Below are 19,700 nucleotides of genomic sequence, written 5' to 3' on the forward strand. Positions count from 1 at the left end.
TAGTTTTGTTGCTTTCATCGCATTGTGTCCAAAACTAATGGAAAAGGATTTCTACACGTACATGTCAACTCCAAAAAGCCAAAATATTTCAAGAAGTAAGAGCTGCAGACTTTGAAGTAAGAGCTGCAGATGTGTTACTTCTGACAGAAAGACTACTTCTGGCTAAGACACATCTCTGTTCTTATTTTAATCTAGCCCTTTGTTTAGAAGCTAATTAACTGATTGACACACAGGTTTTATTACAGACTCTACCATGTGACAGCTATGATTGTCACAAACAGTGTTTTTTTTAAATATTTCCTGTTGTGTAGACTTAATTAGAGGCAATTGTGAGAATGAGGAAGGATTCAGAATCAGAAAAAGCAAGAATCATATTACTCTGAGCAAAGTGATAGCACTATCCATGTGTGCAAGGGCAACACAAGAATCTTAAGTAGAAAAAATAAATAGCATGAAATGTAGTGTGTCTTGCCAAGAACAATACCAGCCTATATGCCTATATGGCTCTTGACCACTTACTGTAGTGTGTATTTGTTGCTGCTGCAGCCTTACATCTTTGGTTAAGCTGGTTGCTTAGAGTAAACTAGGAAAAATGTACTTGCCCTGAGAGTTTTTTCAGTCTGAAGAGATCCCTAAAATTATGCATGTAGCTGAACTTAAATTTGTGCAAATATTTGAAGACTTAGAATACAAGATAAACAACAACAACAAAATCTGAGAAAATATTCCTATGGTTATCATCCACTGCCAACTATTAGCTATCACATCTAATGTGAATCAACTTTGGTAATGTCTCCAGAGAAGAGGATGCAACAGTGTAGGCAAATCCTTAGTTACCCTGGGGACATTTAGATGAAGGCAGTGCAGGAAATGAAGCTCAACTGGAAAACAAAACTTCAAGCAAAGGAGAGTTGGCAAAAATACCCTGAGTAATTCTAATTAAATTCATAAGAGATGGGAACAGTTAATGTGTAGGTTTCAGGTAGTGTTTTAAGTATTGCTCACCAGCAATTCTGTAAGAGTTTTTTATGCTTTCACGGGAACATGGAAGGCAGCTGTTGTGTAGTGATATGTAACCCTTGCATTTTCATATCAGTGAAAAATTTTCTGTTTTTTATAGTTATTAGGAATTGGGAAAAGTGGAGTAACAAAATAACCCAAAGTCAATTAGTTACATTAATCACCAAAACATGTATGAAAAGTATTAAATATTTCTTTGTATGGTTTTCTGAGAATATGAGTTGCACCTCTTCTTTCACACAGAATTTCATGTTCAAATTATGTGCATTTCCTTCTGCTATGATATCCAAGAATAGATACTTGCCTAATCCAATTCATGCCAACACAGCCTGAGAAGATAACATCTATTTATAGTTAGACCACAAAATCAGATAATGAAAAGTCTACCTGAAAATCACTGAAAATCAAAATAATAAAGGCACAGAAGTACACTAGGGAAGGAGCTAGGATGAGAAAATGAGAAATAGCAATCTGCCTCCCAACACTTTTCAGCATTGTGCGAAGTAGGAGGGGTGAAAAGAAACTCTTGTTCTTTGGGGGGGAAAAAAAAAGGGTTTATATTTAGTTTTCATTGCTACATACATCATTTGACACATAACTAAATTCTACTGAAGTAACACATTTTTGCATTTCTTCTTATCTGTTCTACATCAAATGATCTGCTTTAACTTTCTTCTTTAGAATTTAAAATTGATTCCTTTTATTTTTTCTTGGTTCTAATCTGCATAATGATGTCAAATGAGGTCTAGTTTATCACAAGACTACTTTAAATCTTTAATAAAAAAGCACAAACCAGATTGATATCATTTGTTGATTGCTGAAACAAAAAATCTTGCTAAAGAGTTTGTAAACTCTTCAATGTAGAGTGTCCATCTTTCTGCATATACTAACTTTATGTCTGCATGAGAAGTTTAGGAAAAATACAACTACAACTCTCAGTTAAGAACCATTCGACACTTTAAAAAACGTTAACAGAAAATCCTTGAACTCGCATACTTTTTCTCCGGTGCTGCAAATCAAAACCATATTAATCTTTACTTTTCATACTGTATTTTGGCACCACAACTGCTGGGATTCAAAAAGTGGTTGGACAATGCTCTCAGACAGAGGGTTTGAATTTTGGGTGGTCCTGTGTGGAGCCAAGAGCTGGACTCCATGATCCTTATGGGTCCCTTTCCACCCAGGATATTCAATGATTTGATTTTTTTTCTTTTTGTTTTTGCAAAGGAACAAGACATTTTATGCCAAAATAAGCAACAAGAGAATTAACATAGCAGCATCCCATTTTCTGTGTATTGTTTCATATAATAAATGGCTATATAAATGTCCTTCACAGGTCACAAGAACACAATCAATCAATTCTTGCAATATTTGATCATTAAATTTAGTAGTTCCACATCTTTCTTCAAATTATTAGAAGTGGATGACAAGGCTCTGGGTTTTTTTATTTAAAATGAGAAGGCTTTTTAGAATAAGTGTTAAGTAGTACCAGTGATGATTACAGATTTTACTCCATAATTCTGGTTAAGAAAAAATAACACTTTCACTGAAATATCAATAAAGCAGACAATTCTTTTCTAGGCATATTTTCTTCTTTAACACTGGTGTAACATCATTTTGAATTATACAGAAATCTCTGAAATCTGTTATATATTCTCACATAAAACCAAGTATACATCAATATATTTGCCAACTACTTAAGTACTTTAAATAAGCATAACTGTTTCCTCTCTAAAATTCATCACTAGGCTACATAAACCAGGGCTGCATGACAGTTATGCCTGAATTGAGATGCAGAGACAGTAAAATGAGCATTTTAGCTTATTTTTATTTGCTACTTGTCTTTGGTTGTAGATTTTTCAGTTTTTATTACAAATAGCTTAAGAATGAAGACTATGATCATTTTTCCCATAAATGGCATAATTAACTATGTCATTTAAAAATGAACTTTTTTTTGCACTTACATTTTAAAGAAAACATTATTTTCGAAGATTTCCATTGGTTAGCTGTGACAAAAGATAAACTCACCATTTATTACACTGCCAATGCCGTGATATAAATGATGCTTACAAGTATTAACATATGAGTTGTGAAAAGAACAACTACTGTGCTACTGCAATATATTTTTCCTTATTTACTGGCAACCTTTTGTTTAAATTAAAATCCTAAGAAGGAAAAAGATGACTGTAACAGAACAAAACTTGAAGGACTAAGGCTAACAAGGAGGTGAAATGCAATGCACAAATGCAAACTTCATTTTTTTCAACACGAATCTCACTGGCTTCCTATGAGACTAATATTCCACACTTTACTTGCTAGAAGTTTTAAACTGGGCATATAGGAAATAGATGAGAATGTCTATGGACTTTTTAAGAGCATTTGACCATCATATTCACAAAGGAATACCCCTAAGCATGGATGACCCAACTTATCTCAAGAAGCATTAGGCTGCTATAATTGGAATTGTAGATTAACCTCAGGCCTAACACTTTAACACAGCTTTCTGAGGAGATTCCTATTTTTATGAAAACAGAAGCCTGAAACAGAAGTGAGAAATAAATATTTTATTCTGACAATGTAGGACTCGATTAAATGACTTAAGTTTTCCAAAATGAGTTTCTTTAAAGCAGGCCATATATATAATAGATATAATAGCTTCAGCAGTAGAAGTCATGATTGTTTTAAATCAAAAAAACTCCACTTGCAAACCATGATATTGTCTAGCCACAAAAAGTAAGACAAGGGAAAAAAACAGGTCATGTATCTATAAATGTCAATTAGGCGAAATATGAGAGAAAGTTCAAGTTTGCTAGCTGTCTAGCTAAACAGCTCTGCTATATAAAAGGAAAGAAAAAGGAAAACATTTATATCAAGAAACTTTATATACTCCAGTGCTCACTGTGATAACTGTGATTAGAAAGTAACAACCAGACAAGAGTGAAAAGCACAGGAAATCAAATTTTGACCTACACACTTGAGAAATTTCTGTAGTTCTGGGTGCAACTGAATGTGAGCAAAAGCCCAAATGATCAAATTATTTCTGAATCCATGTGTATTGTTTATGCAACCGCTCAAATGCATTAACTTTGGTGGTTTGCAGATGAAAAATTATCATCTGTTTAATACTGCGCAGCGTCTAAATGTTCTACATAATGTTGTAGAAAGATTATGGCCCCTTATTTGTAGAATTATAGTTGCTACTCAAGAGACCTCAGTGTGATCCTGCCAGTAAGCATTGACCACTCACTCTTCACATATCTGTTCTTAACTAAAAGCACTTTTCAGGATGAAAGCTTATTTTTCCACCAGAATCCTCTGTGGATGAAAAAAGCTGTATAAAAGGTAAAGGACAAAAAGTGAATATGTGGAATGAGGAGATCCTCTTATTTTACTTTATCAATAACAGCATTCCTTTCTCCTGCTCTGAGAGGCTGCTTTTATTTCCAGCCTCACCACATAAAAAACATCATAGACATATATTTGAAAAGTATTTGGTTGATATTTGTTATGTCTAAAACTATGCCTTAAAAATAGTGGTTATCAGTCATGAAAAAAAAAAAACAGAGTACTGTTATAATATTAGAAAAAAAAATCAGAAATTCAGGCTATAACAGAAGGGCAATCATTACACTGCACAGAGATAAAAATACAACAAATCTGTTGGCATGGGATCGGGTTATAATTCTTACATCTCTAACTCCTAGCATTACAGAATAGAGACACAGGGGAAAAAAAAAAAAAAAAGTAGCAGAAAATACTCTCTTGTACTGGCTATACAGCCATACTCTGCTGCCTCACAAGGATATATTCCCAAAAAGTGCAAAGGTTAGTAATACGATGGGTAGCAAAGCAATTTTTCTGAGATACTGAATTCCTGGCCAGTATCCTATTTTTCCATCCTTTCCCCACCACTGATCTTGTTTGAGCGGATAAAGATGAGGATAAAGACAATGATGGGTAAAGTTCAGAAAGAAGTAACAAGAACGTTTCCAGTAAAAGAGCCAAGTTCAGTTACACAGATGAAGCAGCTGAAATCTTTCAGGACAGAGATCCAGAAAGCTACGTTAGAAAGACAGCACGTTCTGCAGCTAACAGTTCCAGCATGGCTCCTCCTGCCTCCTTCTGCCACGTGATATGTACTGTCCCTTTATGTTTAAAACACATTTATTAAATGAATGTTTGCATCTGCTCACTAATTCTTAAGGGAAAAGTTACTTCACTGTCTGGTAGCCTTAATGCTTCATGTATGAGTGATGAGTGTCTGCAGAGCAGGGTGACAAAACTCTGAAACACCATACAGAGAAGTGACCATTAGCAGGGTGTTGCCATTTTCTTTGTGTATGGCCATTGCCCAGGTAACTAAATGCCAGCAAATTCTCTCTCTGAAACCCACACTTCTTTCACTCTCCACACTTCTACATCAATCCAGAATCTTAAGGTCTCAAAAATCTGCAGAGCATATGCTGGCAGATACACTGCAGCATTGTGGTGAGAACCTACCAGCATAAGGCAGTCCTCAATACAGACCAAAATATACCCCACACTTGTCTACCAGTCGGGCAGTTTAAGATATCTTTTACCTTCTTTCTTCACAACCACATAGTCTAAGGTCCCCTACACCTAATGAAAGGTGCTACACACAAATACTAGATGGACAGAGTTTTGACATTGCCTGTTCCCTAACAGGCAGCTACATTAGGGAGAGCAAACTGCAATCACAAGCACTTATTGCAGTAGCTGGAAGAGTAAATTGGAATTATAGCCAAGAGAATTTGCTTTACCTCTTCATTCAGTCTATCAAGTCTTGTAATTTGCACACTGTGTATTATCTCCTTATCTTAATTACATTTTCCTCTCTGCCATACACTCAATACAGTACTTTGGGCAAATTTGTTTTTCTGTGATGCGCTTCACTGGTTAAGTAGAGATCATATTTTCCCCTTTGTCTAATATTGTTGTGAAAAAGGACTTCATTAATTTTGTATTTGATGGTATGAATATTTTTATATACTCACATACAAGCATTGGATAAACAGGGGATAGAAGAATAACCAGTGAACTGCAAATTACATCTCATTTTTAGAATTGCTTCTTGACATTTTTAAAGTGTTCCTGGAAAAGTACTAGCAAGAGTTCTACTCAAAGCCCTCAAAGGATGGTCCCACCTCTTGGCCTCTGGTGCACCACAGCAGCAACCCTGTCCACAAAAGCAGTTTTTTGAACAGAGCACAAAGAAAAGCCTGAAGGCTACAACTCACAAGCAATAGTGTACGATTAAAGAAGAAAAGAAGATTTACCTGGTTCAGATCAAAGATGTCAAACACTCGTTTAATGTATAGATCTCCCTGTGGATCCAGCCCTTGCAGACCAAGGAGTTTCTTGAATTCATGCAGGCTAAGTTGCCCAGATGGGCACTCTTTCATAAATTTGCTGTAATAATGGTGCATCTCTGGGATAGGGCCATCACCTGGTAGAGATTCATTGGCACCCATATTGTTATGCAGATGTCTCTTTTACTCTATTCACAATTGTGTCTCCCAGATTCAGAGTCTTGCACATAACCAGAACTCAGGCAAGTACTGCATTTAAAGGGCCACAGTAAACCTCTTACAGCTAAGCTTCTCTTTTTATTTATTGACTCTTTGAACCCATGTGAGATTACCTTTAATGCCCGGTCCTAAAGAAGATGGGATTTCATAATGTGGTTAAATTAGAAGTTTAGATGCCCAGACTCAAATAATGGTTCGTGAAAATCTAAACTCCCACTAACTACAAATATACATATTAGAAAAATTGAGAGATTCTCAAAGCAATTGACTATGAACAATTACAACATACACATAAAAGTCTAATCCTGGACTGACTGTAAGAAATAGTTATAAATTATGCCATAAATAAGGAAAAGTTGAGACTGCAAGTGGGCCGCTCACCGTTACATCTCTGCCGTAGGAGGATTAAGCCTTTCTAAACACAGTCTTTTGGACTCTTCCTTGAAGCATTTCTTACCACAGATAAGCTAGTGATCTCTTGCACCTGTCTGCAATTGCACCATATTTGCTCCATCAAAGCATGATTCCCAAGTAAAATACAACTTTCTGGTCATCAGCATAGTGACAGATCTTGAACAAAAGAGGAATATTTTACATGAATTTCTTCAACAAGAATCAGCTCAATCTGCTGATTAAATCAAAGGTCCTTTGTTGTGGGTCCGTGCTGTAGTCCTGCTTTTTGTTTTACAGCTTTCAGGAACTGAATTATTTCTTCCTCTGTAAGATCAGAAAAGGGGCTGGGTATCAATAATACTTCTCTGCTGATTAGCTTCTATACAGGGAGATGAGCAGCTCAGGGGCATTACTAGAGCTATAAATACTAGTGTAAAACTATAGGATGTTAGAGGCGTAGGAACAAGGCACTCCCACTCATCCTTTTCATTTGCAGTCACATGGTGAAGTTAAAGAGCACAGTCCTGTGAGGTGCTGAAAAACAGCAACCCTCCTTCAACCGAAAGAGGCCAGAGAGCAATCATTATTTCATGGGACTGGGCCTATTTTTAAAGAGACTCCATTTGATCTTAGTGGGTTTTGCTAAAGCTCTCTCCACAGGAACACTGTAAAGTTCAATATGGATATACTGGATATACTGTATAGTGAGGTATATGGGTAAGAAAGCTGCACACTCCTCGAAAGTACTCATAAACTTACGGAGATTGAACAGGAAGACAAACATTGTCCTGACTTCAGCCAAAGTTGGTTCAGTAGGCAGAGCATATACACCAAACTAGGTGGTGGTAATGCAGTCCTTTCACCAGAGACCATCTCTGATTCCCAGAGCTTCTTCACGATGCCAATGACAGAGGGAGAGTGGGGACATCTAGGTAAGCATGTCCTGTGTCTGCTGAGTTTGTGGGGCCAGAGGGTGCATGGAAGGGCCCCAGGCTGAATGAACAGTTCTAAGGGAGAGCAGGAGAGTCCATACAGGACTTAGACCATTTATTGGAGCTGGAGTCTCTGAACAGAGGCAAAAAAAGAGGGGGACATAATACTATCCCATCCATGCCACAAAAAAGCTCTTCTTTGCAGAAGGAAGAGCATCCTAGCTTACATCATAGCTTATATCCACTGCCTGTCTGCAGATGAGTGTAAGGTGGGGCAGTGGTGGGGAAGAAGGAGGAAGCAAGGACAAGAGAGGTGAAGGGAAATAAGCAGACAAACCTTTTGGTTATGCACAGTGACAAAAATCTCATTTTTTCTTCCTCAGTCATCATAACCTGCACTTAAAGCAGTAGACAACCACTGTGTCAAACATCACAGAAAGACAGAATCAGGGATCTGATTTAGGCTGCTAACTTCATGAAGTGAGATTAGTTAAGGATTGTCCTTCCCCTTACATCTCTTCTCTCATTCAACGGCAGCTTTCTTGCATCTCTTCACATCACCTTCTCCAAAACCTGGATCCCACTTAGGCAAACAGAACTTGGGAGCCACCCACATCAGTTGATCCCTCTCCACTCCCTCCCATATTTCTCACCTTTCCACACCAAAACAAGTCTAAGGAAAGCATATCCATAGTGTCTGAGGCACATGAGAAAGACTTCTGCATTGACTTAAAAGATGGGGCCTTAGAAGTCAGACTTTTGTCAGATTTTGCACTTTCTCATAAAAAGCGTGTAAGGAAATGTTACTTGAAAATCATTCCAAGTTTACTTTAATACTTGTTTTCAGGATTACCTGTTTTCATTTAATAACAATAACTAAAATATTTGTAAAAGACAGCAAAAATGCCTGAAGAAAAAGAGATCTGATTTATAGTTCACTCTCACAGCATCCTTCACCCCGAGTGAGGGACTGGAGCAGTATATAATAGCTAATATTAAACCTGACAAAAAAAGAAAAAAAAGAAGTGAGTTTTATGGAGCACAAAAAGGCAAAAATTTATAGCCTGCTGCATAGTTTGACAGCACTTAATAAACTCACAAAGTGTGTGCTGAGATAGTAGAAATTCTACGGAAATTGCCTATTCCTGAAGCCAATGGCAACCGAACATTTCTACTTTTATAAACAAACAAAAAAAAAAAAAAGGAAAGAAAAGAAAAGAAAAAGAAAAATGTCATAACAACAAGGAATTGAACTGAAGAAACTAATATAGCAAAGCCATCTCAAAAGCACTGAAACAATGGGTATATAGAGACCATCATGTATAAATATATGGGAAGCCCAGTGAAGCAATTTTAAATAAGCAATCTGTGTCAAAATGAACTGATGCTAAATGACAAAAATAAAATGTCAATATCTATTAAAATCTACACTGGAGACAGCAAGAAGCTTTCTGGAGCTTGTACAGTGTTTTGCAATTTAAGAAAGAAGTACATACTGGTAACAAGGAGACCGTGTATTTGCACTGAAAATGACAGTCCTATAACTAGTTCCAGAACAGACTGCTGCAAAACTGAAAGAGCACAAGGCACACAGAAAATACACTGTGTAGGTAAAGCAAAATTGTCTCTGTAGGCAAACATAGTAGAACAAAACAGCAATAGATTCATGAATCCTCCTCTGAAAATGGTATTAAATCTCATCAGTTTTGAAAGGAATGGTGGTATTTGAATTTCTTTACAAATTTAATAAAAAAAAAAAAAAAAGTAGCTCCTTTGACGTAGGTTAAAAATAATGGTTGCTCATCTTTTTTCTTTTTCTCTTCACAACAGGGTGATCAGGAACAACCTTGATAAGAAAAATGGCAGAAAAACAATAAAGAAGACATTCTTTCTCACTTGGGTATTATGAAAGTGGTGGTGATTGCAATTGTAAGGAGCAGATACTAAATCCCTGTGTTGTGAAACAAGGTCACACATCTTTAGACTGTGATATATTCACCTGAATACTACCTATATGAAGTGTAAGACAAAAAATGACAGTTGCTAGCACTTGAAGTAGCAAATGCCAAGCATTAAATGCACTTGAATAAAAATTAGTTGCTATCTAAAAGTTGTGTCACCTTTGCCTATTCACTTTTTGTCTTTTCTTCTTGATTTTTGAATCCATTCAGCCTCTTACCAATGCTTTTCCTTCCTCAACAATTCTTACCCACCATTTGTTCTGAAAAGCACCATTTCTCTCTGTTGCATGATTTGGCTTTGTTGCTAGACTTTGCCCCTCTTTTTCTTCTTGCATTCCTTTTCCTCCTTCTGCTTTGTTCCTATCAGATGATGTACTGTTGCTGAGAGCCAACAGACACCTGCAGCTGCTGTTTACCATCACAAGGCATCTGTCACTGCTTGTTTCAGTTGTAAAGGAGGACCTACCTACAAAGTACCATGGAAAGCCACATTGCAAAATTTCTCATATCCCTGTCTAGCCGTCTGAGTTAGGAGCATAATTCCCTTTTTCCGTCCTATCACCTTTCTCCATCACTGCCATCTCTGCACATGCATATAGCTACTCCTCATCTCTTGCTCACCTCCTTGTTAAACAAGAAAGCTTTTCTGCTGGTGAAGCAAGTTTCTAGGAGGACGTAACCTCCAATCTCTCTTCCAGGGAGGAGAGGATTCACTAAATTCCTGCTAACTGGCACCAGGAGCAGGAAAAGAAGGGTTTTCACTGTTTCCTATTCAAACCATGGTATATGCATCAAGGCATGTAAGGATAGGTGTAGCCACTTGATTATTCTTTCATTGAAAACGTCAATCAAGCAGTGGTACAACTTTGTCAGTTAACAAAGCTCATTCTATGCCTTCTATTATATGCCTACATGCAACGAATTCCTTGGGATTGTGTAAATTTAAAACAGAAACAGAAAGCAGTGATGATTTAAAAGTGCATCTACAGAAGCCATTTATGTTTGATCCCTTTCTATACTACTATTACAATAATTACGGTTACTCCTTACATGGAGATTATAAGAATAGCACAATGATACATGTGCTGCTGATGAGATAAGCAATTGTGCTTACTTTGTGTGTAGTCTAGCCTAGGCTTTTTTTGTCATTAAATTAAGCACTTAGAGATACAATTCTGCTGATCTGGTTAGCTACACACTACAGCACACCAAGGTTTATAAATAATCAGCAGACCGTGCATAATGATATAACATCTTATACTTAGTGCAGAACCATTTGTAGTGCAGTTGTTTTCATTTGAAAGATAAGAGGTTACATCAGGCTGGTGGCCAGTCACTAGCAGGATTCCCAAGGGCTCAATTTTTCAGGCCAGTTGTCTTTAAAGATTTCATCCATGACTTGGGTACAGGATTTTGAGTGGTTCTGTGTTGGGCCAAGAGTTGGACACCACTATTCTCATGGGCGCCTTTCACCTCAGGATATTCTGTAGTTCTACTCTGGCACTTTATGTAGACTTCCCATTTGTACTTAACACAATAAGAGGCCCCTCATGAAGCTGTTTATTTTCATCAAAGTTTCTAGTTGCCCATAGAGGTATCCTCCTAAGGCAGATCTGCCTACAGGTTCAGGAAGAGTTTCTTTTTGAGTCTGCTGCAAATTCACTGATTTTCCTGAACTGGCAAGAGCTTGGGCTGTTGTCTTGTTGCGAGGGCATCGAGGAACTCCTATTAGGACTGGTAACCTCTGATTGAAGACAGAAAACCAGTGTGAATTGTCCTGATTCCAAATGGAAGAAACAAAAAGATCCCACAAACCCCTCAACAGTCATATGGTGATAATCTGAGGAAAACCAATCAAACACTTGATTTTGGGAAAAAAAAAAAAATAGTTTCCAATTGCCTGTAACTGCCATTAATTTATTAAAACAAAATCATTTTCAATTTAGGTTAATAAATTCTTCTTTCAAGACTTCCAAAAATCTTTGTATTAAGGGTTATATCTCTGAATTAACTCCAACCCCAATTATATTTTGATGCCACAGGCTGTTTTCATAAAGGATTTTGGCTTAGACAAATTGATTTTTTCCAGTTAATAATGTTACATATAGCTCTTTAAACAACTCTAAATCATTGCTGCTGCTTTTTATCTGCCTACGCAGCACTGCTATTTGGAAGAACTTCATCTATTAAAGCATCCTTAATTTTTTTCCCACCAGCAAAAAAAAAAAAAAAAATCCACTGAGTTAAGCATTTCAGAAGGGGAAAATACAGCCAATAGGGAGAGACATCAGTAAACATTTAATTAAAAGGAGAGGTTGTCTTCTCTAATTAGGTACTGTTGCTTTGATCGGAGATGTTCTCCTTGGTGTCTTAAGTTTTAGCCAAGCCTAGCAGGCACCGAGCAGCTTGCATCTCCTAGTGGCTGCAGTTAGCAATGCAGTAGTTTGTTGCGACTGCTAAAAAGCAGTTGCAAATTAGTGATGAGCGCCTCCTATCCAAGTGCTCTCCTCAGCCTGGGGGACAAATGGGCTCTGTAGCGTGAAACCCAACATGCCATTCTTGGTCTCTTCTTTTTCCTCTTACTGCAGCTTGGGAATCTACCACATTTATTCTCACATGGTTCTTTTTTTTTTTTTTTTTTTTTGTCCCAGCTGTTTCTGGTGAAGAATGAGTCTGTCACTAAGATTTTAACTATTTTTTCAATGCTCCTTCTCTGCAACCTGCATTTCTGTTTCACAAGGGTTTGAATTAATATACCAAGAAGAGATTAGACATTATTAATTCTTTCCACTCTTCAAACAGTTATTTCTCTCTCTTTAAATGTGTACCTTGTTTTTGTTCCTTTGATATACATATTATATATATATATAACTGTTATATATATACAGTATATATATATATAACTATTATATATATAGTATATATACAGTATATATATATATAACTGTTATATATAACTATATATATATAACTGTTGTATATATATACGTATAAGAAAACAGTTATTTTTATATATATATAAATAACTGTTTTCTTATACATAGTATATAATATAATATATATATATATATAACTGTTTTCTTATTTCCCCTCCTAGAAGACTGGTATCAACTTGTCTTATTCTTGTCTAATCCTATTTTTTTATTCTAATTCATTTCATCACACATCTTGTTTCTTTCAATGTCTTTTCTTGAAAAAATAACATCATCTTGAAAATTCTGATTTATGGAATTATTCAAGTTTATCTTCCTCCCTTGATCAGACTTGCATGCTCCTTCTTGGCTGTTTCTTTTTTTTGTTTGTTTCTTTGTTTTTTTCCCAGGGGGTGATCGGGGAAATAAATATTCCATACTATTGTTTCACAAACTTTTCAAATGAGAATAATACATAATAAGGTAAAGAAAAAATATTAGATTCACTGTAATGATCTAAATATGCAGCTCAGTAAACCTGAAGAGATTTCACTTTGGAAACAGCGGGGAAAATAATTTTTTAAGAGAAGAATGAAAACAGAAATATTCACACAACATTTCAACAGTGAAAGAGAGGAATTTGATGATTTCAAGACTCTAGGCCAGTCCTACCTGCAAGGAATCACACATTATTTGGTAGATTTTTGAAGAGCTCTTCTCTTAAATAACCTCAGTGACATAAGAAAGAATTCAACAAATCAACTTTTCTCCATTTAAACAGTGTTTCAGAGCTACTGGAAATTAATGAGAAAAAGAATCCCGGTTATCTATCCCTTCTTATTTGTTATCACTAGGCCAAAGTCTTCTACTGTGCATACTAACATATGCATTTCATGATGAAAATAGTCCAAGAAAGTGTCTTACCTGGTTCATGTAAAAAACGTGAAACACTTGCTCAAGATATCACTTTGTCCGAAGGTTTGTATCACAGAAATCATATGTTGTCTTAAATTCATGGAGAGTAAGTTATTCAGAAGGGCAATGGTTCATAAAGCTCTTGAACCACTGACTGTCTTCTGTTGCTGCAAAATCATCAGCTGATTCTTTGGCATCTATAACATCGTCCACTCTTCTTCTCCATCCACACCACACTGTTAATATTTGCACAGTACGCCTGTGTGCCCTGGCTTGCTGCCAGCTAGAACTGAACCACAATCTAGGAGCTGTAAAACTACCATAAACCTCTCAAAGATCCCTGCAGATCTAGATTAGATAAAAATAGAAACTCCATAGGATCATCCTCTGTGATCCGTCTGAGCCAGACAGGTTTGTCAATAAGCATATACTTCTCCCTTGCCAGAGCTACCTTGACACCTCAGTGAGTTCCCAGGGCTCAACCTGCATCTGCAGGGGCTGTCTTGAAGACAGAACATGAGATTTTTGCTTGTGTTGTGTACAAGCCTGCTTCAGGTTTCCACAGCCTTGGTACTCTTGCAAAACTTTCAATACTTTGCACTAAAAATGCTCTGGCTGTGATAACTTTTGAATGCTTCACAAGCAGCTAAATGGTGCTGCTGTATACTTTGTTTGGATAGCTTTTCTTTCAGCCCTTTGGAAAACAAGGAGAAAAACAAATCCTACAAAATACTAATAATATATATTGGGACTCTAGTGTATGCTAGAACACGTTCATCCAACTGAAAGACCATAGCAGAACATACTGGAAGATAGCAATGCCATTGGAAACAAATGTCTTGAAAATCTCTTACAGGAGATACCAGGTTATTTAAGTAAGAAAACTGGTGAAATTCACACATGAGAATGAAAGTACATAAATCAGTGCTAGTGAAATTTAGGAGAGGAACATTTTAATTGAAAGCAGACTCTTCATGACTCTCCAATTAAAGTACATGCTTTGAATTTGACTTAGATCCTATCTAACCCAAGAATGAGTTAAATACTTCTCACATTATCTTGAGGTAAAAAGAACTAGGAATATGCCCTTATATATATAAAATCCCGAAACAGCAGAAATAATGGAAGTGTAATCAAATTGCTTCATTTGCATAATCTATTTAACACTCATGTTCTGTTCACACAATCTCAGATAATGCAGTGATATAAACTAGAGTATTTAAAGCATGTATCAGAATCTGAAAGTTGATAAAACTACCTCTATCAATTTCAGGTTCAGAGAGAAGTTTGCAGTACACCGATGTCCATTATTTGCTTGGAGTCTCTTAATTGGCATTTCTTAAATGCCAAACACGTACTGCAAGATATTAGATTCCAAATTTGTTTTTGCATTAAATAACGTCAAAGATCTGGGAAATGATTTTTGCCATCATGGCAATAAACAAAATCTGGTCCTCTGGCAGAAGAAAAATAACATGTAGATTTTAGAATAAACAAACAAACCATCCCTGCAGTTTGCAACTTTGAAGTGTAATTGCATCGCAGTAGGCAAGACGGTCTGAACAATAATGAATAACTTTTGGCATTTCTAAATGCTGTGACACACGAGAACTTTGATTTATATGAAATTTCTTTCACAAACTGACAAAATATATATTTCTTTATTCTATTAAGAAGTAAACTTTCTGCTGACCAAATCAGGTAGGCTGATTTTCCACTGAAGTGGAGGGCAGAGAGACTTGGTTCTCCTAAGGTGCAAAGAGCTGAGTCATTTTGTAGTAAGATCTTTTGGCTCAGCAAGGAAAGGAGTCTTAAGGTGGATTTTCATATTAAGACCAGAATCCAGAAGACAAATGCATTTTGACTGTATAGCACATAAGTCATACTCCTGTTAGGGAAGCGCCAATATGGTCAGAATGATCAAAAACAGCATGAGGATACAATTTCTGAGAAAGCTCATTGCAAACCATAAAAATATCCGATGAATTACTCTCACATGGCTGGTATGCCAGCAGGTCACTGTTTTATATAAACTGGCTGAAATTTGTAGAATGACTTCACAGGAAACATTCATTACAACAGATATCACATCAAACGAAACAGATCCAGTGTGAATTCCAGAGGAGAAGCTTATGAAACGCTGGCGCATGGATTGAAAGGTCCCGGTCCCCATAGAAACACAGAATCACCCAAGCTGGAAGGGCCCCACCAAGATTACTCAGTTCAACTCCTGGCTCCATCCAGCACCACCCAAAATCCAAACCCTGTCTGAAAGCAGTGTCCAAATGCCCCTTGAACTCCATTACTTGGGGCCATGCCCACAGTCCTGAGTAGCCCGTTTCATGCCCACCGCCCTCTGGTGCAGACCCTTCCCCCAACCCCCATCTGCCCTCCCCTGACGCAGCTCCATGCCGTTCCCTCGGGCCCTGTCGCTGTCACACAGAGCAGAGCTCAGCGCTAACCCTCCGCTCCTGTGAGGAGCTGCAGCCGCCATCAGGCCTCCGCTCAGCTCCTCTGCTCTGCGCTGAACACATCCAGAGACCTCAGTTATTCCTCATACACCTTGCCCTCCGGACCCTTCTCCACTATTGCAGCCCTCCTTTAGACTTTCTGTCAAAGAAAATTTTATGTCTTTCTCACACTGTGGCACCCAGAGCTACACCCAGTGCTGGAAGCGAGGCACTACAGCACAGAGCAGAGCAGAACTCTTTTCTTTGCCCAGCTGGCAGTGCTGGGCCTGATGCACCCCAGGGTACAGGGGATTTTATTTGCTAAAGGGTTTCTGTTGAGATGCTCACAAGACTTTACGTAAGAGAAAAAATAAGACTAAGCTGCAGCTCTTCTAGATGCCATGTGCATCTGAATCTTTTGTAGCTGTACTGCTGAAAAACACTGGAGTTCAGTTAATGCATTTCCTTAAGCTACTACATTATATAAATGGATTGCTTAAGGAGAAAAACTCGACAGCCTTTTATCTGGGAGTAGATGTCACATTTTTAGTAACATTCCCCATTGCAAAAAGATAAACACGGCACAATCTCAGGTATATAGCTATTCTAAATGTGTGCTGACAACCCTCCCTTCTAGGAAACCTTTCCTTGGCTTTCTGCTGCAACAGCTCAATTAAGAAAATATACAATAAAATCTATGCCTCAGATTACAGTAGCTAATGGCAGACTGTTAAAGCATCTTGCAGAACTGGAAATGAAGATCAGATCTTAAGCTGGAGCTCATTATTAAATAATGAAGTTAAGAGCTTAGCATATGCAGTTTTATAGTGTATTTTATGAAGCTCTAAAGGCCAAATTGTTGTTTAATTTCATCAAAATGGGGGGAAGACTTCGAAATAGATAAAATATTGAAACATCTTTTTCTGTCTAACATGGAACATTAATTAAACACGCTCTTCTGGGAACAGCAAAACAAAAGCCTACATTTATGTAGACTCTGTCTACTCCCTGCTATATCTCTTCACCCTGGCGCATCAGCTCCACTCTATATTTTCACCAGGCAAAAGAAAATAATCGCCTGATTATTTTTCCTGCCAGCTGCTGCCTTGAACAATGAATAAAAGCAGAATTCTGTATGAGTGGGGCAATTACTGTGGGTTGTCCCTGCTACCCAGCTGCCAATTTTAAAACAACTTTAGGATTGAATTAGTTGAAATTTCTACTCTTTGAAATTTCATTGAAATATGCCAAGTGATTAAAAAGCTAAGGATTGACAAGAACGGGGGATTAGAGACTGCTAGATGGGACCAGGTAACAATAAAACTTTGATGTGTGTATAATGTGGCAAGTTTAAGGAACTTAACATTCATCAGTTAACTTGAGCAAGGTACTCCTTGGGTGCTAAGCTACTTGGATGGGAAAGGAAATTCTGTGATCCACAATTGTAAAAAACAACCAACCAATTAAAAGACATCCCTATTTTTAAAAAAGCTGTTCCCCTTTATAGATCGGAGTCTGTCCCCTTCTTTCTTATAACTCCTCTATGGATACTGAAAGGCTGCTACTAGGTCTCCCCAAAGCCTTCTCTTCTCCAGGCTGAACAGCCTAGCTCTCTCAGCCTGCTGTCAAAGGGAAGTGTTCCATCTCTTGGACTGTTTTTCTGGCCTTCTTCTGGAAATGGGCTTGTCCTTATACTGAGTGGCTAGCTGCTTTGGCAAAATAATTTTTTCCTATGGAAACAACCTAGACATGTAAACTTATTCTCCATAACTGTAATTTGTTGGATTTTAATACTTGAAGTATGTAAAAAACAACAATCATCCTTTATAACTACATTCTCAATACCATGAGTATTATAAACAAGTGAAGGAAACTGTTACACTTTCAATCATATTTAGTAATTTAAGGGCTACAAATAATAGAAAAACTTAATGGGATGAGGTGGTAAAGAGCAACTGTACCTTGAAGTTTTGTGACCTGACTTACTTGCTACCTGTACTGGTTTCACCATTTACTGAGTAGAACAGGTATTTGCAAAGATAAGGACCAATGTCAACAGCAGTGACAAGTTCTTATGAGCATATCTGTTGGAGCAAAATTATTCCAAAAGGTGCCTTCATCTTCTCACCATCTCTCACTCAGTTATTCCATACTAAGAGCCCAGTTTCCTGATGCCCCTCGTTGGTCTTGCACTGGTATGCTATCTTCTTCACAGAAACCTGATTTGAAGAAGTATTTATTTCACGTTCTGGTTTTCTGGAAAGTAACTGAAGGTCAGGGCTCAATTTTCTGACACAATAATGCTTTTACTTATTTATGTAGTAATCAGTTTTCACACCATAATGGGCCCGTCCTTTCTTTCAGCTGGAAGCTGACTGTTGTTTTACTATTGACAGTTCAGCCTAAATGTAATTTTAGTCAAGGACAAACACTTCTGTAGGGGTTACAGATGACTCTCCACTTCTTTTGTAACATTTAATAAAGTGATACTTTGGCTCGAAAAGGAATAACAAGGCACAATTTTCTGGATGGCTCTCATGGCTAGAAGGAATCTGATGAACTTTGAGTTGGAAGAACAAATTATGACAGCACAACTAACAGCTGCTGGAAGCCCTAGGATTCACTTGGGATGTTAAAATTGGGAAGAGGGATTAAAACTAGACAAATGTGTCTTTGGGAAAGGTAAATTGACTGATACCAGTCTAAGCCATGTAAGGTGCTCAAAAAGAGTACAGAAACGTTTTATCTGGTGATGGAAGAAATCTCATTGCAGCTCTGTTGCACATTCTTAAAGCAATAACACTGAGTGACCCAGTCTAAAACTTAGTGCTCTAAAAATATTTTTCAAGTAAAATAATGTAAATAAACTTCCAGTTACAGAAATACATGTAAAACAATAATAAAAATCCATCTTTCAATGGTGAGCACATATTCATCAGCACATATTAGAATATATGCTGTTTCCAAAATATACTTGGAGCAAAGCATTCAAAATTGTCTGCCAGACATTCACATTTATTTGTTGGTAGTTTTCTGTTGAATCTTCTGATTCATTGCCATTACCTCTGGAATAGCCAGCATTACCAGCACTGTGAGACATATTGCTGAATGCATCAAGTGGTACAGCCATAAGAAAATCGTGAAGTTAAAAATGAATTCTTACCTTATTCATGTCAAAGGTATGAAATACTTGTTCAACATAGCTGTTAGCTTCTGGAGTAAGTCCATGCAGATCCAAGACGTGCTTAAATTCATGCAGACAAAGTTGCCCAGATGGGCACTCCTTCATAAATTTTGTATACCAGTGGTGAATTTCCATGGCATTAATGTCATCGGCTGATCCAGAAGCACCCATAGTGTCAAACATACCAAGTAACCTTTTTCAGTATTTATTCATCCAAACGTTCACTCTTGCTTCCCAGCAACAATCATTCAAACACCAGCTCTGAATCTGAGAGCTACTTTAAACCTCTTACAGAGTGCTACCAATATAGACTAAGTAAATATAGCACCCTAGCAAGATTACCGGCACCCAGTTTCAGTGCACCATGGTTTTATTAGCTGATCA

At 37.3% G+C, this 19,700-nt stretch overlaps 1 protein-coding gene across 1 annotated transcript in view; it reads right to left on the minus strand.

Annotated features, from left to right (window-relative positions):
• The window catches only part of GUCA1C (guanylate cyclase activator 1C), a 34,498-nt gene extending 14,999 nt beyond the window's left edge, over nucleotides 1–19,499 (minus strand). The window contains exon 1 of the mRNA XM_031613097.2: nucleotides 19,296–19,499. Coding sequence (XP_031468957.2) covers nucleotides 19,296–19,499 — 204 coding nt within the window. The remainder of the gene's footprint in view (nucleotides 1–19,295) is intronic.
• Between the last annotated feature and the right edge of the window lie 201 nt (nucleotides 19,500–19,700).

This window comes from Phasianus colchicus, chromosome 1 (genome assembly GCF_987193195.1).
Source record: "Phasianus colchicus chromosome 1, bPhaCol1.hap1.1, whole genome shotgun sequence".
Taxonomy (NCBI): Eukaryota; Metazoa; Chordata; class Aves; order Galliformes; family Phasianidae; genus Phasianus; species Phasianus colchicus.